General features: G+C 41.1%; 1 protein-coding gene across 4 annotated transcripts in view; it reads left to right on the top strand.

Moving 5' to 3' along the window:
- Window positions 1–23,030, top strand: part of spdya (speedy/RINGO cell cycle regulator family member A) — a 45,521-nt gene that overhangs the window by 8,615 nt on the left and 13,876 nt on the right. For 3 of the 4 annotated variants that reach the window (XM_043687215.1, XM_043687216.1, XM_043687217.1), the window contains exons 4-7: window positions 6,787–7,034; window positions 9,312–9,370; window positions 10,993–11,078; window positions 17,733–17,904. In XM_043687215.1, coding sequence (XP_043543150.1) covers window positions 6,800–7,034; window positions 9,312–9,370; window positions 10,993–11,078; window positions 17,733–17,904 — 552 coding nt within the window. In that variant the 5' untranslated portion in view covers window positions 6,787–6,799. The remainder of the gene's footprint in view (window positions 1–6,786; window positions 7,035–9,311; window positions 9,371–10,992; window positions 11,079–17,732; window positions 17,905–23,030) is intronic. The other variant, XM_043687218.1, reaches the window with a different exon arrangement.

The raw sequence follows: 23,030 nt of genomic DNA, 5'->3' as shown, positions 1-23,030 counted from the left end.
TTTTGGTGTCATCTGCAAACTTACTAACTGTACCTCTTATGCTCGCATCCAAATCATTTATGTAAATGACAAAAAGTGGAGGACCCAGCACCGATCCTTGTGGCACTCCACTGGTCAGAGGCCTCCAATCTGAAAAACAACCCTCCACTACCACCCTCTGTCTTCTACCTTTTGAGAGGGTTGTGAGTCACTAGAACTGCTTTCCACAGAGAGCAGCGGGAGCAGAATCTTTGTGTATATTTAAGGTGGAGATAGGTTTACAGCTAAAGGGCAGGAAGATGGACATGAAGAATGTTGATCATCTATGATCCTGTTGAATCGTGGATCATGGTCAAGGGGCTGAACAGCTTACTCCTGTTCCTATTTTTTACGGCCTTAACAATATCACCATGCCATCATCTCCCACCTCTTGCCTAAATCCTATGTTCAATCTGTGTCCCCTAGTCCTTGTACTTTTAGCTAAGTTTTGCCTTGTTTAGTTCTCCAAACACCTATGTAACTTTTTTTTGAAAAGGGACAAGGCTTGAACATCGCTTTTGTCTTCAGAAAACAGGTCCTCATGTCTCTTTTTGAAGTACCTGGAATAGTGATTGTGACAAGGTCAGCCAGGTAGACCTTATAGAATATGAGTTCTTTGATTGGGGCTCTGAATCTGGTCCGTTCAGGAAGTTCTAGATTACAGATAGGAACAAAACTGTCAGACATCCTGTCAGTCTGAGAACTTGTTCAGTGAAAAATGGTTCAGTGTCAAGGACTCTCCATGTGTAAATAATGGGTGACTCGATGATGGGATACTAGCGTCTGTGGTGACGAGAGTAAAGCACGTTCCCGAAGAAACTCACGTGCAACAGTCGTCTTTGAGTTGGAGTAAGCCTTTCTGATATCATGCCATTATTTGGGAAGCTTGACTCGTTCGATCCTGCCATTGAAGACTGGCTCTAGTATGTGAAAAAAATGTTATCTTTTCTGGGCAAATGACATTGAAGCTGATGAAAAGCACTGAATAATTCTCCTAACAGGTAAAAACAATGACTGCAGATGCTGGAAACCAGATTCTGGATTAGTGGTGCTGGAAGAGCACAGCAGTTCAAGATGCTGCCTGAACTGCTGTGCTCTTCCAGCACCACTAATCCATAATTCTCCTAACAGTTTGTTCTCCTGCAGCCTGTTCAGTTATTCAGGCCTAACACTCCCTGAGGCACCAGATACTAAAACCTTTCAAGAGTTGATGAATTTAGTTAAGGAATATTATGACCCCAAGTCTCCTTTTATTTCTGAGGTGCTGTTGTTTTACTTGGAAATTCAAGAACCGGGGAATCCATATTGAGATTTTTGACTAGGTGATGCATGTGACTTTAATTTAACCCTTAATCAGATGCTGAGAGACTATTTGGTATGTGGGACTAATGATGTAACCATGCAAAAGAATTTCCTAGCTGAGGCCCATCTGGATTTCAAACAGTCAGTACAACTGACGACATCATTGGAAATTGTGGCAAGTGGCACATATGAGTTACAGCACGTTCTGATGGAAGTGGACACCCTTGCCAGTACAACTGAGCTTGGGGAACAACACATCAGTGAAGGCAATTGCATAGCCTCACTCACGATATAACCTGAACAGAGGTACTCTAGATCAACCTATAGCAAACGTGAAAATAAAGCCAAGCCTGGGCCAAGCAATTAAAATTTCTTTAGAATCCAGGCTGGCAAAGGGATGTATAGGTTAGGGGTAAATGTAGATTAATGCGGAATGGGTTTGGTGGGATATTGTTCGGAGGGTCAGTGTGGACTTGTAGGGTCGAAGGGCCTGTTTCCACACTGTAGGGCTTCTACAAAACCATTGTTAATTACTGCCGGCATGTGACTCTCGACCTAAATTGAGTAAAAGAACTCATAGGTCGGTATTCAGGCAAGTGCACACCCTATAAGTCCACTTACTTGTGGTTTGGAACTGTTGAATTGCTTAGTAACATCTAAATCAGAACGAATCAAAATAAACTTCTGGTTAAATAGTCACTCAGTTCTAATAGAGGCCGATACCAGCCCAGCTTATGGAATGGGCAGCAGTGGTAGTACCAATTGTGAAGCCCGAAGGGTCAGTTTGCATTTGTGGGGATTTTAAACAAATAACAAACAGCTTTTTGCACCAGGATAAATACCAAATTTCTCACATAAAAGATTTATACATAAAGCTGGCAGAGGGCATTGTCTTTCATGAAGCTGGACATGAACAGTTTGTATTAGCAATTGCGGTTAGATGAGGACTTTCAAACGTATGCTGCAATTAATACCCATAAATGTTTGTATCAATACACAAGGCTGCCACTTGGGATATTGTCAGGCTGTGTAATTTTTCAACAGATGATGGAGAACATTTTACAAGGTCAACTGCAGGTCGCCATTTATCTAGATGACATGCTACTAACAGGGAAGACCAATCAATCAGGAGCACTTAGAGAACCTGGATATAGTCCTCAGCTGTTACTTCCAGGCATATGTATGCCTTAGGAAAAACGTGTGTTCTAGGCACCCCAAGTGACCTACTTGGGTGACCAAGTCAATAAGACCAGGCTTAATATTCTTAGGTAAAAACAATGACTGCAGATGCTGGAAACCAGATTCTGTATTAGTGGTGCTGGAAAAGCACAGCAGTTCAGGCAGCATCCGAGGAGCAGTAAAGTCATTGTGGATGCTCACTTAAAGTGGCTGGACATTCATACAATTAATTCTTCAACCACAGGGATGACAGTAGAAAAACTACGCACATCTTTTGCAATACACAAACTCATGGAAGTGTTGACCACAGATAACGGGGAGTTTGAATATTCCCTGAAGTGGAATGGTATTTCACATTTAAGGACTACTCCATACCATCCATCATCCAATGGTCTGGCTGGAAGAGCAGTCCAAACTTTGAAGGCAGGCTTAGAACATAAAACGTAGAAGAATACAGCGCAGTACAGGCCCTTCGGCCCTCGATGTTGCGCCGATCCAAGCCCACCTAACCTACACTAGCCCACTATCCTCCATATGGAAAAAGATTCTCACTGTCAACCCTATCTAAATCCCTAATCATCTTGTACACCTCTATCAAGTCACCCCTAAACCTTCTTTTCTCTAGTGAAAACAGCCCCAAGTGCCTCAGTCTTTCCTCATACGATTTTCCTTCCATACCAGGCAACATCCTGGTAAACCTCCTCTGCACCCGTTCCAGTGCCTCCACATCCTTCCTATAGTATGGCGACCAAAACTGCACACAATATTCCAGATGCGGCCGTACCAGAGTCTTATACAACTGCATCATGACCTCAGGACTCCGGAACTCAATTCCTCTTCCAATAAAAGCCAGTACGCCATATGCCTTCTTCACTGCACTATTTACCTGGGTGGCAACTTTCAAAGATTTGTGTACATGGACACCAAGATCCCTCTGCTCATCCACACTACCAAGTATCCGGCCGTTAGCCCAGTACCCCATCTTTTTGTTACTCTTACCAAAGTGAATCACCTCACACTTGGCTACATTGAACTCCATTTGCCACCTTTCTGCCCAGTTCTGCAGCTTATCTATATCCCGCTGTAACCTGCCACATCCTGTTTCCTATTTGATTATAGGACCATCCCTTATGCAACTATAGGGATAGATCCAGCAGAGTTGCTAATGGGGAGAAGACTCCACAACTGGTTAAATCTGATCTTTCTGGACCTTGGGGGTGAGGAGGGTGGAATGGCATCAGGAACATCAATGCAGAACACAAAACTCTGCTAAATAAGAGAGACAGTTTACTACAGGGCACAAAGTTTTGGTGTATGAACCACAGTAATGGCCCTGAATGAGTGGAAGCATGGTCAGCACAAGGTCAGATCCAGTGGGGACGTATAAAGTTCGGGTAAGTGCAACGGTCCTGAATAAGAATGTGGACAATGTGAAAGCTGCGATCTTGCAAATGGTGTGGGAGCAAGATGAGTCTAGTTTCTCGACAGCCTTTCTGACTCTTCTGGAACCTGCAGGTTTTGCCTCTCTGAGTCAAATGTTGAAGATACTTCTGAATCTTAGGGACATGGCAGATGTTGTCACCTTGACGCCTTTGCCACCTGAAGAAAAGAATTAATTTCTTCCTAGATGGTCCAGTTGCAAGAGACGAGCTGCTGTGTATTACACACTGCCCAGAGGCAGAACTGGAGGAACGTGACCCTGTGCTAAAATGCCTCAGAAGGAACTACAAAGAAAAGAACTGGCCGATGGCCTTGGACGCAGATGGGAGGGATATAGTGAATGTAATGAGATCACCCATTTGGACTTCATAGAATGAATTCCCTGATTGGGAATGTTAATCTGGGAACCCTGGCTGACAAATAACAAATATTCTGTTCACTCTGAGAGCTGATTCAGAGGGAGCTGGATCAGTGTCATGGACACTCCACATGTAAATAAAGAGTGACTTAGTGATGGGATACCAGACTCTGGGGAGTTATTTCATGTTCCTAGTTGCTTTCTCTATGATAACACTTTGTCCAATCGGAATCAATTACTAACCAGTCAGATGTTTCTCTGTAGTTTAAATTCCTGTTAGGGTGAAAGGAAAGGCTGGTAGGTATAGGGAATGCTGGATGACTAAAGAAATTGAGGGTTTGGTTGAGAAAAAGAAGGAAGCATATGTCAGGTATAGACAGGATAGATCGAGTGAATCCTTAGAGTATAAAGGGAGTAGGAGTATATTTAAGAGAGAAATCAGGAGGGCAAAAAGGGGACATTAGATAGCTTTGACAAATAGAATTAAGGAAAATCCAAAGCATTTTTACAAATACATTAAGGACAAAAGGGCCCCTCAAAGATCAGCAGGGCAGCCTTTGTGTGGAGCCGCAGAAAATGGGGGAGATACTAAATGAATATTTTGCATCAGTATTTACTGTGGAAAAGCATATGGAAGATATAGAATATAGGGAAATAGATGGTGACACCTTGCAAAATGTCCATATTACAGAGGAGGAAGTGCTGGATGTCTTCAAACGCATAAAGGTAGATAAATCACCAGGACCTGATCAGGTGCACCCTAGAACTCTGTGGGAAGCTAGAGAAGTGGTTGCTGGGCCTCTTGCTGAGATATTTGTATCATTGGTAGTCACAGGTAGACTTGAAGTTGGCTAATGTGGTGCCGCTATTTAAGAAGGGTGGTAAGGACAAGCCAGGGAACTATGGACCGGTGAGCCTAATGTCGGTGGTGGGCAAGTAGTTGGAGGGAATCCTGAGGGACAGGATGTACATGTATGTGGAAGAAGGGATTTTGCCCGAAACGCGATTCTCCTGCTCCTTGGATGCTACCTGACTTGCTGCGCTTTTCCAGCAACACATTTTTCAGCTCTGATCTCCAGCATCTGCTGTCCTCACTTTCTCAGCGAAGAAGGTTACCTCAGATTACAACCGGATCTTGACCAGATGGGCCAATGGGCTGAAAAGTGATGGAGTTTAATTTAGATAAATGCGAGGTGTTGCATTTTGGGAAAGCAAATCTTAGCAGGACTTATACACTTAACGGTAAGGTCCTAGCGAGTGTTGCTGAACAGAGAGACCTTGGGGTGCAGGTTCATAGCTCCTTGAAAGTGGAGTCGCAGGTGGATAGGATAATGAAGGTGTTTGGTATGCTTTCTTTTATTGGTTAGAGTATTGAGTACAAGAGTTGGGAGGTCATGTTGTGGCTGTACATGACATTGGTTAGGCCACTGTTGGAGTATTGCGTGCAATTCTGGTCTCCTTCCTATTGGAAAGATGTTGTGAAACTTGAAAGGATTCAGAAAAGATTTACAAGGATGTTGCCAGTTTTGGAGGATTTGAGCTGTAGGGAGAGGCTGAACAGGCTGGGGCTGTTTTCTCTGGAGCATCAGAAGTTGAAGGGTGACCTTATAGAGGTTTACAAAATCATAAGGGGCATGGATAGGTAAAATAGATAAAGTCTTTCGAACTAGAGGGCATAGGTTTAGGGTTAGAGGGGAAACATATAAAAGAAACCTAAGGGGCAACTTTTTCACACAGAGGGTGGTACAACTGCCAAATTTAAAAGGTATTTGGATGGGCATATGAATAGGAAGGGTTTGGAGAGATATGGGCCGGGTGCTGACAGGTGGGACTAGATTGGGTTGGGATATCTGGTCGGCGTGGACAGGTTGGACTGAAGGGTCTGTTTCCATGCTGTACATTTCTATGACTCTAAATTGGTGAGATTGCTTGTTTGAAATATGATGTTCTTGCATTTGACCTCATGAATCCAGAAGAAGAAAACTTCATTCATATTTAAATTATTTTTAACTGCCAGACAATTTGTATAAATGTCTCCCATTCTAGATATTATCTAATTACCCTATTCAGCAACTTTATTACTTCTGGAGCAGGTAAGATTTGAAACCAGGCTTCTTTCAGATTTTTAACCTATTTTCTAATCAACCTGCTCAGTGATGTTATTACACATTTCTGAAGCAGGTTGGACTTAAATCTGCAACTCTGGAGGGGTATTTTAATACTTCTGGACCGATTTAAAGCTTTAAGACAAAAGTATACACCCTGCTACTGGGATATCCAGGTCAGTATTACTTCTTGAAGCAGAGGCCTAGGTTTGACTTGCACTCACTCCAGAGACTTATAAAATCATACAGCACCGAAGCAGGACTTTCGGCCCAACTCATTTATAGCCTTAGTCTATAAATTCTCATGTCACTAATTGGGAGTCACGTTGTTAGTCAGCTAATTGATCCTCAGTCCAATAATCCCTCATATTGTATATGGTTTAGTTTTTAGAATATTATGAGGAACAACCAATTGCACTTCCAGACTCCACCCTCAATTACTGTCCGGATGAAACCTGTGGGATCAAGATCAAGCCAGCAAAGGAAAAGGACAAAGTTAAAGCAGTCATGTGTACAAAAAGCTCAGAAAATGCATGGAAAGAATACTAATGTTATTTCAAAATCCAAGCATACGAGAGGACCTTGTCTCATTATTCAGCGGCAAGAAATGGCGGCTTTCTTCAAACTATTTGGTATGTACTAAAGACCAGAAGAATATCATACTCAGTAGAATAAATTATGAGGGAAAAAAAGCACTTTGGAGTAGAAATTCTTTGCATGCAGCCAGCAGTCTGGATGAAAGTTGCACTCAAAATTGGGCTTGTTCTCTGAATTAAATTAGTTGCTCCAGTTACCACCCAACCTATCTGTCATACTGCAGAATGTAAAGTATATAATGAATCACTACAATTGGGAAACATTTTGGAATTTAGTTATCATTTTCTTGCATTATAAAATATTCCAGATGACAATTGGAATAGTGCCAAGGTTCAGATGCTTTTCCAGCCACCTGACTGGGTAAACAGGGCTTTGATTTAAAATTTCATCCAAAAGATGGCACTTATAATAGTACAGTATTCATTCAATACTGTACTTGAGTATTAGTTTGTTTGTGCTGAAGTCTTGGAATGGATTATGGCTTTCTTCTCCGAGGCAAACGTGCTATGAACTGTCTCACAAGTTGCATTAGTGTACAGTTACCAGTTTCTTTTAAATTAAGTAGTCTGTCTGAATTATTTAAAATACTTTTAACTTTGCCCACTTAATGTGCAAAAGAAAAGCTTAATTCTCAAAATCCCATTGAAGGCTCATACACAGGTGCAAGTAACAGAAATGCACCATGCTAATTAATTTGGTCTGGGGACCTTGGCTTGGCCATTGTTATGGGCAGAATTGGTCCCAGCATGCTTTATAAACCAGCCTGTTGGATCATAAAAACTTGATCTATGCAAAACTTAATTTGTGCTTGAAATTTAACAGATTTTTGCACTGAGTTGATATTTGCAAATTGCACTTGAAAAACCATGGCAGATTAGCAGAAAATCCATCTTTTGATGGGGTAGTTTGCCAAATGTGACATAGACACATAATAATATGAGAATGGGAGATTGCCTCTTTCCAGATTTACACCACTATTTTCAACACCTTTTTGAGCATAGTCATAGAATCACTACAGTGCAAAAAGAAACCATTTGGCCCATTGGGTCTGCACTAATCCTCTGAAGAGCCAGAACCAGCCCCACCCTATTCCTATTTCACATTTACCGTAGTTAACATACGCAGCCTGCATATCCCTTGATATTATGGGACAATTTAGCATGGTCAATCAACCTATTCTGCACGTCATTGGAGTATGGGAGGAAATGGCAGCATGTGCTGTGGAATCTTACTGACTACACCAGAAATTTAACAAGCACTTAGGAGACCCAAAATGATAAAATGACTATTTTGATTTGCATTGGCATCAAGATATTATAATGAAGAGAATTTAAGGTTTAAAAAAAAGGAGGTATTTACTGTATACAGATAAGTTCTTGATTGCTAATGAGATCAAGTTTACAGGTAGTAATTAGGAGAATAGGGTTGAAAAGCTTAATAGCCATGATTGAATGGCGCAGCAGACTTTATGGGCCTAATTTCTGCTGTTGTGACTTATGGTCTTACGGACTTGTGGTTAACATTGGGTTGAGAAATCCCTTGTCTCTCTCTGCTCTTTCTTCCCATTAACTATCCTCTCTGCAAAGACAGAGCCTACCAGGGAGGGTTTATTCAAATCCTCAGTTGCCCTCCTTCACCATTGATCTCCCCTGTTCAGCACCCTCCTTCACCATTGTCACCTGCCTCTGAATGTTCCATTACACCAGGTTTCACTTTAAAATGCAACCATCTTGTGTACTGCAGCTATTCCTTAGTCAGTGAAGTATGCATTTTTACCACTCCTTAGGTAAAGAAAAGAGATCCTCTAAATTTTTAATATTTGTTTTGAGACTGGTTTAAAATTTCTACTTGTCATTGCATATTGTTAAGAGTTTTTATTGTTAATTTTGTTCTGGATTATCTTGAATTACAATGATTTGTAAGCAATAAGGGCATCAAAGGTAGAAGAGCACTTATTCTAGTTCAGCTGGACAGACTGATGTTTGGGCAATTTATTTAATGATTATTTAAAAAGACAAGCAGGACTGCTATTTCTGTGTGGGAAGACTAAGAATTAAAACTATAAACTTATTCAACAGAATCTTGCAGCCAGCAAACTTTACAGTGATTGACATAACAATTTATGGGTCACACTTATCCCATAATCTGTTGGGGAGGCAACTAGATGGTATCAAAACTAATTGATTCAACATTCGAATGCCTAATCCTTTAAATATATTCATAACAATTAAATAATAATGTTTAATATATTTACTTACATGAAAAATTTTGTTTATAGCATTAAATTTTGTTTTGCTTTTTGTGCTTCACAGATGATGACTTAATACAAGACTTCCTGTGGATGGATTGTTGCTGTAAGGTCTCTGACAAGGTACAGCATTTATAATCCTTGATTAATCCAATCTCATTCTTGAAGTTGGAATCATAAAGTAGGATTATGCTGCATAATCATTTCTGCATATGTTTAGTGCAGTAAAAGGTAAATCTAGAGCAGATATCAAAATATTCCCCTCTCACCGAACAATCAACAATTAGAATTGACTTCCAGATAGAGTATTGGTGATGCAAATCCCAGATCACTTGAAGAAACAGTTACATACTGAAATGTGCAGTGTAGTGTTTTTCTTCATGAATGTGAATTTAAATGGACTAAATTATATTCCTCATCTGAATTATATTGTACATCAGTATTGTGGCATCATAGAGTCATAGAGATGTATAGCATGGAAACAAACCCTTCGGTCCAACCTGTCCATGCCGACTAGATATTCCAACCCAAGCTAGTCCCAACTGCCAGCACCTGGCCCATATCCATCCAAACCCTTCCTATTCATATACCATCCAAATACCTCTTAAATGTTGCAATTGTACCAGCCTCCACCACTTTCTCTGGCAGTTCATTCCAAACACCCACCACCCTCTGTGTGAAAAGGTTGCCCCTTAGGTCTCTTTTATAACTTTCCGTGTCACCCTAAACCTATGCCCTCGAGTTCTGGACTCCCCAGCCCAAGGGAAAAGAATTTGTCTATTTACCCTATCCATGTTCCTCATAATTTTGTAAACCTCTATAAGGTCACCCCTCAGCCTCTGATGCTCCAGGGAAAACAGCCCTAGCCTATTCAGCCTCTCCCTATTGCTCAAATCCTCCAACCCTGGCAACATCCTTGTAAATCTTTTCTGAACCTTTTCAAGTTTCACAACATCTTTCTGATAGGAAGGAGACCAGAATTGCATGCAATGTTCCAACAGTTGCCTAACCAATGTCCTGTACAGCCGCAACATGACCTCAATACTCTGATCAATAAAAGAAAGCGTACCAAACGCCTTCACTATTCTATCTACCTGCGACTCCACTTTCAAGGAGCTATGAACCTGCACTCCAAGGTCGCATCCAAATCATTTATGTAAATGACAAAAAGTGGAGGACCCAGCACCGATCCTTGTGGCACTCCAGTGGTCACAGGCCTCCAGTCTGAAAAACAATCCTCCACCACCACCCTCTGTCTTCGACCTTTGAACCAGTTCTGTATCCAAATGGCTAGTTCTCCCTGTATTCTGAGAGATCTAATCAGTCTCCCATGGGGAACCTTGTCAAACACCTTACTGAAGTCCATATAGGTCACATCTGCTGCTCTGCTCTCATCAATCCTGTTTGTCCTTACCACTGAAGTTAAAGGTTGAATCTGGGAGAAGCAAGATCACCTCCAAGACTTTGCTACATTTTCAGACCTGGGAATTTTGTAAAAAAAAAAGTTTTCCATTTTTCTTATCACATTACTTATTTTTTAGCAATAGCTTTTCAGGAAGTGAAGCATTGCATTGCTGCATTTGTCATTGTTCTCAGTGCCATTAAAATAAAGCCCTCCTTTAGTGAGAGTTGACTCCAGAGATGCCAGGGTGTAGTAATCGAACTGTAGACATATTAGTGTGTTTAATTGTGTATATTGTGTTTAAGTTTTATGAATAATAATGCATATGTTTTAATTTTCTCAGTATCTTTTAGCAATGACCTTTGTTTATTTCAAGAGAGCTGGTTTTGAAATAAACGAACAAACGAGAATGAATTTCTTTGTTGCTTTGTAAGTATAGCAGCATTTTCCCCTGCATATAATAGGCCTTATTTATTTGAGTCTAAAATAAAAATAAATGTATTGAGGATTTGGTTTAACATTTTGATTATATGACACGATACCCTGTCAAAATGTCTGAGTACTGTTCCACAAAGAAAAAGAGCAATAGACAGTTAATCTTTAGTTTATAGCAATGTATTCATGAGGAAGGGATGGTGGATGAGAAATTGTGATTTCTTTGTGATATAGCAAATACTACTTGGGATCTTTATCATCTAATAGGTATAATATACTTCTGTTTAACATCTTAACATAAAAACTAGAAGCAGAAATAGGCAATTCAGTCCCTTGGCCTCAACTCGTTTCCTGCTGGCTCTCCGTAACCCTTCAATCCGTTATTAATTAAAAATCTGTCTATCTCCTCCTAATTTGCCTAATGTCCTGGCATCTACCACACTCTGGGTTAGTGAATTCCTTGATCAAATATCTTGTCTGATATCTTGCAGAAAATAACACAAATAATAAGTTGAGTCCATATCAATTCTCCATAAGTAATCTCGTCCCATTTGCTAGCACTTGGCCCATATCCCCCTAAATTCTTCCTATTCATATACCCATCCAGATGCCATTTAAACAACAATTGTACCAGCCTGTACCACTTTCAGTGGTAGCTCAGTCCATACATGCACCACCCTTTTGCGTCCCTTTTAAATCTTTCCCCTCTCACCCTAAACTTATGCCCTCTAGTTTTGGATTACCCACAACCCAAGGAAAAGACCTTGTATATTTACCGTATTCATGTCCCTTCTAACTTTTTAAACCTATAAGGTCACCCTTCAGTCTCCAACACTTCCAGAGAAAACACCCCCAGTCTATTCAACCTCTCCCTATAGCTCAAACCCTCCAATACTGGCAACATCCTTGGGAATCTTTGTTGAACTCTTTCAAGTTCACAACATCTTTCCTGTAGGAGGTAGACCAGAATTACACACAATATTCCAAAAGTGGTTTTGCTAGAAATGATTCAACTAATTGGTTATTAAAGCTGTGCTGATTGGATTTTTGAAAATTATTTTCACTGGTAGAATTTTCAATATGTCAAATAAAATTTTGTATACCCCTATTTCTCATTGAAAATGTTAAAATGCTTTCAACTTTTATAATGATGCTTACAAAATCAAAATATATACATGACATACATAAACGAAAAACACCTCTCTGTAAATATCTGCTGATTTTGGTCCTTCTTGCATATTGCTGTCTGTGTTCTGACTTGTATTCACATAGCGTGGAAGCAGGCCATTCGGTCTGTTGAGTCCGTTTCAATCCTCCAAAGAGCATCCCACCAAGACCAACCCCATCACTGGCATCCTAAAATTCCCATGGCTAATGCACCTAGCCTGCACATTCCTGGACAATATGGGCAATTTAGCATGGCCAATCCACCTAACCTGCATATCTTTGGACTGTGGGCAGAAACTAGAGCACCCAGAAGAAACGCACGCAGACACGAGGGAGAATATATAAGCTCCACACAGTCACCCGAGGGTGGAATTGAACCTGGGTCCCTGGCGCTATGAGGCAGCAGTGCTAATTACTAAGCCACAACGCTGCCCATACTCAGGATCCCATATTCAGGATGCCTCCACCAAATGCATCTTCTCCTCTGCCTTCTGGCACCTTCCCATGCAATTGCAGGTGTGACATTTGCCCCTTTACGTCCTCCAATGTAGTCTATTGCATTCAGCCTCACAATGCAATATTAGTAAGTCCAAGTGCAGGCTGGCTCACTGCTTTTCAAAACATCTCTGCTCTGTCCATAATAATGGCCCCCAGCTTTCCAATTGCTTACCGTTTCAATGCACCATTTCATTCTCATGTTGATATTTCTGCTGTGGTGTTCTAGTGGAGCCCAATGAAAGTTGCAGGAAGAACACCTCATTTTCCATTTGGGCAATGTGCAGCCTAGTTTTTCCACTTGTGTTCTTTGCAGCCGAGAGCACTCAACATTGAGGTCAACAATATTGTTTTGATGCCCCCCCCCCCCCCAGAGTTTTGTTTGTATAGTAGAGCTGCCCTAAGTTTTGTTACTAACGCCTACTCTTCATCTATATTTCTCTTCTACTGCCATTAGCACTCTCTTTTGGATTTTGCTGGATCTTTCTGATTGCAGCTGCTGACCTTTTTATACAATACAGAAACAATCACGTTTCCAGACCTCTGAATTCTGAAGAAGAGTCATATTGGATTTGAAACTTCAACTCTTCCTTTCTCCATAAATGCTGTCAGTCCTGCTGAGTTTTACTGGCACTTGTATTATTGTTTTTTTTTTTAATTTTTGTGTCACTAGCATCAGCAACCAAAGATTTGGTTCTGGAATGCCCTCCATAAAATATTGATCGCTGTATCCGAAATGGCCAGGTAGTGAAATATAAAACATGAGAATACAGTAACCGTTGCACATTTTTATAAGCATTTATTTATTGAGAGACAAATTACAAACATACATTCAAAATCCAATAGACCCAGTTTCATTTACATCTCCTATTTATGTAAATAGGAGCAAAGATGACCCCCCTGCCCAGTTAATACCCATCAACTGAATATAATTAATGTGCAATTAGCATCCAGCACTCATTGCATCTTACCTCCTATAAGATCCTTCCAAAAATGTATTAATCTGAAAAAACATTCGGTCAGGAGTTGGGAGGTCATGTTGTGGCTGTACAGGACATCAGTTGAGCCACTTTTGGAAAATTGCCTGCAATTCTGGTCTCCTTCCTATTGGAAGGATGTTGTGAAACTTGAAAGGATTCAGAAAAGATTTACAAGAATGTTGCCAGGGTTGGAGGATTTGAGATATAGGGAGAGGCTGAATTGGCTGTGTCTGTTTTCCCTGGAGCATCGGAGGCTAAGGAGTGACCTTATAGAAGTTTATAAAATCATGAGGGGCATGGAAACGATAAACAGATAAGGTCTTTTCTCTAGGGAGGGGAATCATGAACGAGAGGGCATAGGTTCAGGGTGAGAGGGGAAAGATATAAAAGAGACCTAAGGGGCAACATTTTCACACAGAGGGTGGTGCATGTATGGAATGAAATTTCAGAGGAAGTGGTGGAGGCTGCTACTATTACAGCATTTAAAAGGCATCCGGGTGGGTATATGAATAGGAAGGCTTTAGAGGGATATGGGACAAGTGCTGGCAAATGGGACGAGATTAGGTTAGAATATCTGGTCAGCATGGACGGGTTGGACCGAAGGGTCTGTTTCTGTGGTGTACATCTCTATGACTCTATCTCTTTGTCCTTAGCAGACGTAATGTCAAATTTTGTTTAATAATATTTCTGTGAAGTGCCATAATACGTTTTACCATATTAGCATTGACTAGGTACTATTGATATAAATAGTGTGTTGATACTGTTGTGGTTATGAGAAGTTTTTTTTTTCTAAAAGTGGACATTATATTTCTCCCCTTTTAATGTGTAATTTTGAGCCAGTTTTGATTTTTATGTTTTCTACTAACTTTTTCAACTCACCATCTCTCATAAACTTCTATTCCATTCTCCTTCAAAGCTTGCTTAAGGCATCTTAAAATGCCTCTTTGCTGTTCAGCTCACTTACTCTGTTTGCAGACAAGTTCCATATTCTAACAACTCGATTAAAGAAATTTAAATTAGTGACAGAATTTTCTTCTGTTTCTTCATGCCAAGCACTATTGTAACCAAGAATGAACCTAAACCCGAAGCTGTGTAGATTAGATTAGATTCCCCACAGTGTGGAAACAGGCCATTTTGGCCCAACAATCCAAACCGACCCTTCGAAGAGTCACCCACGCAGACCCATTTCCCTCTGACTAATGAACATAACACTATGGGCAATTTAGCATGGCCAATTCACCTGATCTGTGCATCTTTGGACTGTGGGAGGAAACCGGAGCACCCAGAGAAAACCCATGCAGACACGAGGAGAATATGCAAACTCCACAGAGACAGTCGCCCGAGGCTGGAATCGAACCCGGGTCCCTTGTGCGTGAGGCAGCATTGCTAATCACTGAGCCACCGTGACGACCCACCCCACTGTGTTGTTGGTAAACGGGGCATCCCTTCGGTAACACAGCAAATAAATCCAACAACTGCCAAAATTTACTGGGACTGAAAGATACACATTAAATATTAATCCATGAAAGACAGAAAATATTGGACATACACTGCTTAAGGAGTGATGCTGGTTAATGTTCAGATGGAGATGATGAGGCATTGGAGGAGAAGTAAGTCATTCACTCCATCTATTCTGCTCCGATATATGTTGAGTTTGTGGCTAATCCTCAACTCCACTTTCCTACTTTTGCCCATAACTCTTGATTGCGTCACTGATTAAAAATCTGCCAATCTCAGTCTTTAATATCTTTAATAACCCAGCCTCAATAACCCTCTGCTGTAAAGAATTCCACAGGTTCACTGCCTCAGAAGAAATTCCTCCACATCTCTGATTTAAAATGGTGACTGTTTTATTCTGAGAGTATGCCCTTTGGTCTTTGACCCTACCACAGGGAAAGACAAACATACTGCATCTGCCCTTTCAAGTCCCCTGAGAATTTATTGTTTTAATAAGAATACTTCTCATTCTTCCAAACTGTAATGACTGCAAGCTACTCAACCTCTCCTCTAAAGACTAAATCCATGATCAGCCGAGTGAACCTCCTCTGGAGTGCTTACAATGCCAGCATATCTTTCCTTGGATAAGGAGACTAAAACTGTTCACAATATTCCAGCTGTAGTCTGACTAGTACCTTGTATAGTTCTAGCAAAAGTTCCCTACTCTTATATTCCATTCTCTTTGAAATAAAGGCTAAAATTCCATTTGCTATTCCTGTTACCTGCTGAGCTGGATACTAACTCTTTGTGATTCATGGATAAGAACACACAAATTCCTCTGTGCAATAGTTTTCGTCAAACTTTCTCCATTTATTCCTCTATTCTTCCATATTTTCCCACATTGTATTTCATCTACCAGGTCTCACAATTTGTCTATTTCCCTCTGTAATAACTGTGTCATTCTCACCACTTGCCTTCCCACCCATTTCTGTGTCATCTGCAAACTTTGGCTCACTTGCCGCATCCAAGTCATTATTATATAAATAATTGTGGCCCTAGCACCAATCCCTGTGGCATTCCCCTAGTTACAGGTGTTATCCTGAAAATGCCTCCCTATACTTACTTCCTGACTTCTTTTAGTTGGCCTGCTCTCTATTCATGTTCATGGATACCGTCAACACCTTGGGCTATTATATTATTAAATAGCCTAACGTGGTATCTTATCAAATGCCTCTGAATCCTAAATATATTACATCCACTGTTTCCCCTTTATCTTGCTTGTTACTTTCTCAAAAGATTTCCAATGTGTTAAACATGATTTCCCCTTTGTGAAGCCATGCTGACTCTGATCATGTTCTGTATTTTTATAATAGACTCTGGTATTTGACTCTGACTCTAACCTACCTATAATGACCTGCTTTTCTTTTTCCCTTTTAAAATAAAGTTGTCACATTGGCAGTTTTTTCAGTCCTCAGCGACTTGAACAGACTCTAAGAATTTTTGGAAGATTACACTCCGTATATCCATTATCTCTGTATCTACATTTTAATGTTCTAGGATACATCTCATCAGGTCCAGGTGACTTTTTCTCCATTTATTTCCCTAGTTCACTTTCTTTAGTGATAACCTATTATTTATTTTGCTCCTACTTTTGCCCCTTGATTGTTTAGCACTTTTAGAATGTTATTAATGTCTTCTATTGTGAAGATTGATGCAAAATGTTTATTCAACTCCTTTGCTATTTCCTAATGGTTATTATTTCCACAGCCTTGTTGTCTAAGGAACCTACATTAAATTTGGTCACTTTCTTGATCAGGCACTTTCAGCCCTAACTTAATGGTGTGGGAAGTTTTTCTAATGCCAGAAATCAAGCGCAAGAGTCCTATCTGATCTACTACCAAATTTTTAGGGACAATTGGAGATGATTGATAAGTGCTGATTCAGCCAGTTATGTCCATATCTTGTGATTGAATTCTGAGATAATGTTTTACGTCCACGCTAATGTGTCCCCCACACCACACCATCCATCCAACCTGCTCCAGGAGGCTGACTTAAATTCCACTTTGTGAAAGGCAAATCACTTCAAGTGAAAATGACTGAAGAATGAAATGGAAGAATTTAGCAGCAAATTTGAATGAATCTAAAGCTTTCACACTTCCATATATGTCACCTTGAACATAATATATTTGAGATCAAGTGTAAGGAAGATCATATAATAAAAAGACTAAAAGTGGCTTTTCCTCAGAAGACAATCAGAGCATTTTGATAGGTGCATTCTCTATGGCAGTACATCTACCAATTGGTTGACAAATTGAATCCAATCAGCACTCTCCTCTCTGATCATATACATGTGTCTTCCCTTTAAATTTGCATTTTTGTGAATTGTTGTTAAGCAATATTTTGCTATGTTCTGAACACAGTTTAATATTGAGTGTTTCTGGGAACACTAACATGTTTTTCCTAATCAAAACCTAATGTAATCAAGGAAAATTAGGATCAGATCATTTTATACATGATGACTTTACTTTGCATCGTGCATATTTGAAAATGTTTCTGCCCATTTTTTTAGATACTTAGCTAATACCATGGAGGAGGATGAAGAGGAATACAAGTATGAAATTTTCCCATGGGCTCTTGGAAAAAAGTGGAAGAAATTATTTCCAGATTTCTTAAAGCAACGAGATCAGCTTTGGGCAAAAATCAGCTTTAGGGCAGCTGTGAGCAAACGCTGTTGTGAGGAGGTAAGAATGACCACATTAATATCCATTATGTCCCTGTAATTAGTAACTTCTGTATAATTCATAATGTAAAATAACCTGATTAGGTATTCTTTCTGCTGCGCAAAAATCAGAGTAACCACATGATCAGAGGTGAGGAAGACTGAGACAGAGTGAGTAACTGGAAATTCAACATAGTGGGAGAATGACATTCTTTTATTAAGGGTTACTTACAGAAATAAAATTCCTCAGAGCGAGATGTATATGGGAGAGAAAGTAAGTTGCAGATTGAGACATTACCTCCACTAAAACCAACAGCAGCATGACATTACAATTGTAAGGAAAGCAGCTAATTATATGAAACCTTTCAATGGGAGTCAGAGAGGCAGCAGGATCTGCTAGGGAGCAGCTCAGAGCAGGAAGCTATATTCGGGGTAAGAAGCTGAACCCCTACACCACTTGGGAGCCAGAGAGTCAGCTCATGCTGAGTTTGAAACAGACTGAGAAAACAAAGTGACATGACAGAAAATCCGTAAATTAATTGGTTGGCTATAAATTGTGTAAATTAGAGATAAAGCATTTTTAATTAAGTAACTCTGATTAAATTTAACTGAGAAAAGTAGGGTGTATACCAGAAGGTAGTATAAGTGACAAAGGGAAGTTAAGTTGAGACTTGAAACAAGACTGTTAAAGACTTAAGGCAAGGACTTTACATTACAGCAAAAGTGTTTGGAGTGAAATATGCTCACTAGCGTAATTAATATTCCTTAAAGGGAGTAACTAACAAGCTTAACCTGAAGTGAAGCCATGGCAGCAGAACTCACATGGTCCCTGTTGCACTACGTGGGAACTCACAGATACTTCCAGGGTCCAGGGGCAAACATATTCAGGAAGTTTGTCCAGCTTCAGTTGCGACTAACTTCATTTTGGAAATGGAGCTGTGGCTGGACTCAGTGTGGAGCACCTGCAATACTGAGAATATCATGGCTAGCAAGATGTGAGGTAATCACATGGCAGGGAAAGACTAAGTAGGCAGAAAGAGTATCGGTGATCACCAGGCAGAGTAGCGAAAGGCAGGCAATACAGGAGTCCCCTGTAGCTGTACCATCTGTAATAGGTATGCTATGTTGGAGGGATAACTTGTCAGATAACAATTGAAGGAGAGAGTGAGGTCTGCAGATGCTGGAGATCAAAGTTGAAACTTTATTGCTGGAACAGCACAGCAGGTCAGGCAGCATCCAGGGAACAGGAGATTCGACGTTTCGGGCACAGGCCCTTCTTCAGGTATGAGCAGAGAGTGTTCAGCAGGAGAAGAAACTGGTGAAGTCCATGTTCATCCCCTGTGGTTGGAGGGTTCCCAGTCGGAAGATAAGACGCTCCTCCTCCGACCGTCGGGTTGTTGTGGTTTGGCGGTGGATGAGTCCAATGACCTGCATATCCTCGGTGGAGTGGGAGGGGGAGTTGAAATGCTGTGCCACAGGTTGGTTGGGTTGGTTCGTCCGGGTGGCCCAGAGGTGCTCTCTGAATCGCTCCGCAAGTCGGCGGCCTGTCTCCCCAATATAGAGGAGGCCACACCGGCTGCAGCGGATGCAGTAGATGATGTGGGTGGAGGTGCAGGTGAATCTGTGGCGGATATGGAAGTTTCCTTTGGGGCCTTGGAGAGAAGTGAGGGGGGAGGTGTGGGCGCAAGTGTTGCACGTCCTGCGGTTGCAAGGGAAGGTGCCGGGAGTGGAGGTTGGGTCGGTGGGGGGTGTGGGTCTGACAAGGGAGTCGCGGAGGGAGTGGTCTCTACGGACAGCTGATAGGGGAGGGGAGGGAAATATATCCTTGGTGCTGGGGTCTGTTTGGAGGTGGCGGAAGTGACGGCGGATGATGCGCTGTACATGGAGATTGGTGGGGTGGTAGGTGAGGTCCAGTGGGGTTCTGTCCTGGTGGGGTTTGGAGGGGCGGGGCTCAAGGGCGGAGGAGCGGGAAGTGGAGGAGATGCGGTGGAGGGCATCGTCGATCACGTCGGGGGGGAAATTGCGGTCCTTGGAGAAGGAGGCCATCTGTGTTGTACGTATTTTGTACTGGTCCTCCTGGGAGCAGATGCGGCGGAGACGAAGGAATTGGGAGAATTGGATGGCGTTTTTACAGGGGGCAGGATGGGAGGAGGTGTAGTCCAGGTAGCTGTGGGAGTCGGTTGGTTTGTAGTAGAATTGAAGTCATAACAATAACAATTGAAGTCATGTCCATAGTACCGTTGGTGTCTCTAGTGCACAAGTAGGAATGAAGAATGGCAGGGCTGTAGTGATAAGAGTATTCAGTTGTAGGAGGAACAGGAAGATATTTCTGTGAATGCAGAAGAGACTCCAGAATGTTATGTTGCCTCCCTGATGCCAGGTCAGAGATGGCTGTAAGTAGCCACTGAGCATTCTGAAGAGGGAGGCTTAATAGCCAGTGGATGTGGTACCTTCTGGTACAGATGATATAGGTTTTTTTAAAAAAGGGACAAACTCCTGCAAGCAGAAGATATGGACGTCATAGTGTAAAATCAGAGTTGCAAACAGTGCCACATGCTAGTGTGAGTAGAAATAATAGAATATACCAGATGAATATGTGCCCGGAAAAATGGCATAGAAGGGAGAAATTCAGTTTCCTGGGACATTGTACTGGATCCACCTTCCCAGAACCAACACCAACAAGACAGGTTGCATCTGAATAGGACAGGGATTAATGTCCTCCAGGGAAACAAAAGTCTGGAAATCACAACAGGTGGTCAGCATCAGTGAAGGGAGAGCAAGCTAACGATTCAAATCTAGATAATGCTTCATCAAAGCTGATGTGAATTGTGGAGAAAGCAGAACTTATGGAATAGTGTGGGGATGGAGTGCTGGGGGAGAAAGGGTGTTACTTCTGCAGATTGTGATCAAAATGTGAGAATGACAACAATGGTGTGTCCAGCTGCCAAATTGGAAAGAACAGACAGTCCCACTGGGGTTGGGGGAGTGGAGAGTGACTGCAACAGGTAAAGCTAGAAGAAAAGGGAGTGAATTCACAATCTGAAGGTGTTGAACTCAACATTAAGTCCAGAAGATTGTAAAGTGCCTAGTTTGAAAGTGAGATGTTGTTACTCCAGTTTGCACTGTGATTCGCTGGTGCATTGCAGCAGAAAGTGGGCATGTGAGCAGAATGCTGTGTTAAAATGAGTGGCTATGGGAAAGTTGGGGTCATGCTTACACAGGAACCGGAGTTGTTCTGCAAAGTGCTCGTCTAGTCTGTGTTTGTTTTTTTCCAATGTAGCGTAGGCCACATTGGGTGGAGTGAATGCAGTAGACCAGATTGGCAGAGGTACAGATGAAATGCTGCTACACCTTGAAAAACTGTTTAGGTGCTTGGACGGTGAGCTGGGAAGAGGTGAAGGGACATGTGTTGCACCTTCTGCGGTTACATGGGAAGGGGAGTGGTGTTGGTAGCCATTGAGGAATGGACTAATGTATCTTGGAGGGAATGGTCTCTGCAAAATGCAGGCCGACAGTGAAGGGAAGATGTGTTTGGTGGTGGTGTTCTGCTGGTGTTGTCTGAAATGGCGGAAGATAATCCTTTGAGTGCAGAAACTGGTGAGATGAAAAGTGAGGATGAGGGAGACCCAATCCTGCCATAATATTGAATCCAAAACAAAGGTCCTGAATCGAAATAAAGGAAACTGAGGGTTTGGGTACAATTTGACAAAGATGGTTTCAGGAATCTTATGAAAAGGGTTGATAGTAGATGGACAGAGAAGAACATGAATTACAACAATTATTCATTCCTGTCTGATGCAAAAATGAAGAGAAAAATGGCTCTACTGTGGCTTACCAAGTAAATTAGAGGAAGTTTAGATCCAAGGAGGAGACATATAAAATTGCAAGAATAAAAATAGTGAGCCTAAGGATTTGGACCAAAGAGGATAAAAAACTTCTTTAAGAAGCATATGAGAGTTAGGGTGAGGGAACATCAAAACTGACTATGAAAGCTTTTATAAGCATATGAAGGGAAAAAGATGGTAAAGACAAATGTTAAGCTTAGAGTCAGAATCCAGGGAAATTATAATAGAGAACCAAGAAATGGCAGAAGAATTAAACATGTACTTTGCTTCTGTCTGCAAAAAAGAGAGCACAAGTAACCTTCCAGAAATATTAGAGAACCAAGGTCTGGGGTGAGGGCAGAATTGAAGGAAATCAATTAGTAAGACCATAATACAAAGGAAATTAATATTGTTAAAAACTGACCATTCATCAGGACATGATGATCTACATCCCAGAGTATTAAACAAATTGGTTCTGAAAATATTAGATGCATTTGGTAATCATCTTGCAAAATTCGATAGACTCTGGGCCAGTTTCTAAAAATTGGAGGGTGACAGTTGTTACCCCAAAATTTATATTTAAAAAGGAGGGAAAGTAAATAGAATTACAGATCAGTCGTGGGGAAAATATTATTATAAAATATCTGATAACAGGCATTTGGAAACCATTAAAGGGATTGGTCAAAACGAGCATGGATTTATGAAAGGCAAATCATACTTCACAAATCGACATAAGGTTTTTTTTGAGGATATAAATTGTAGAATAGATAAAGGAGAACCAGTGCATATGGTATATTTTGATCTTCAGAAGGTTTTTGGTCAGATGTTAGTTAGCAAAATTAAAGCATGTGGGATAAAGTGATATTAGTTTGCATTGAGAGTTAATTGGCAGACAGGAAACAGAGTGGGAATAATTGGGTCTTTTTCTGGGTGGCAGACTAGTGGTAACTAGTGATGTATCCTAAGAATCAGTGCTTGGGCCCCAACTATTAATGGCAAATAAAAATGTACTGCTCCCAGTGCAACATTTCCCAGTTCACTGATCACACAAAACTGGACAGAGATGTGAGGAGGTTCCAAGGAACCTTCAAGGTGATTTGGACAAGTTGAGTGAGTGGACAAAAACATAGGAGATACTGTACAAAGTGGGAAACCGTGCAGTTATACAGTTCATTGTTTTTAAAAAAGAAAGTATTATTTAACTGGTGATATATTGGGAGATGTGCATGTATAAAAGGATCTAGATCCTCGTACACCAGTCATTGAAAGTAGGCAGGCAGATACAACAAGCAATTAGGAATGCAAATGGTCCTGCCTTCATTGC

The sequence above is a fragment of the Chiloscyllium plagiosum genome, chromosome 3, assembly GCF_004010195.1.
Source record: "Chiloscyllium plagiosum isolate BGI_BamShark_2017 chromosome 3, ASM401019v2, whole genome shotgun sequence".
NCBI classification, from domain to species: Eukaryota; Metazoa; Chordata; class Chondrichthyes; order Orectolobiformes; family Hemiscylliidae; genus Chiloscyllium; species Chiloscyllium plagiosum.
Note: the sequence above shows the minus strand (reverse complement) of the source record. Positions and strands in the feature narration are given on the sequence as shown.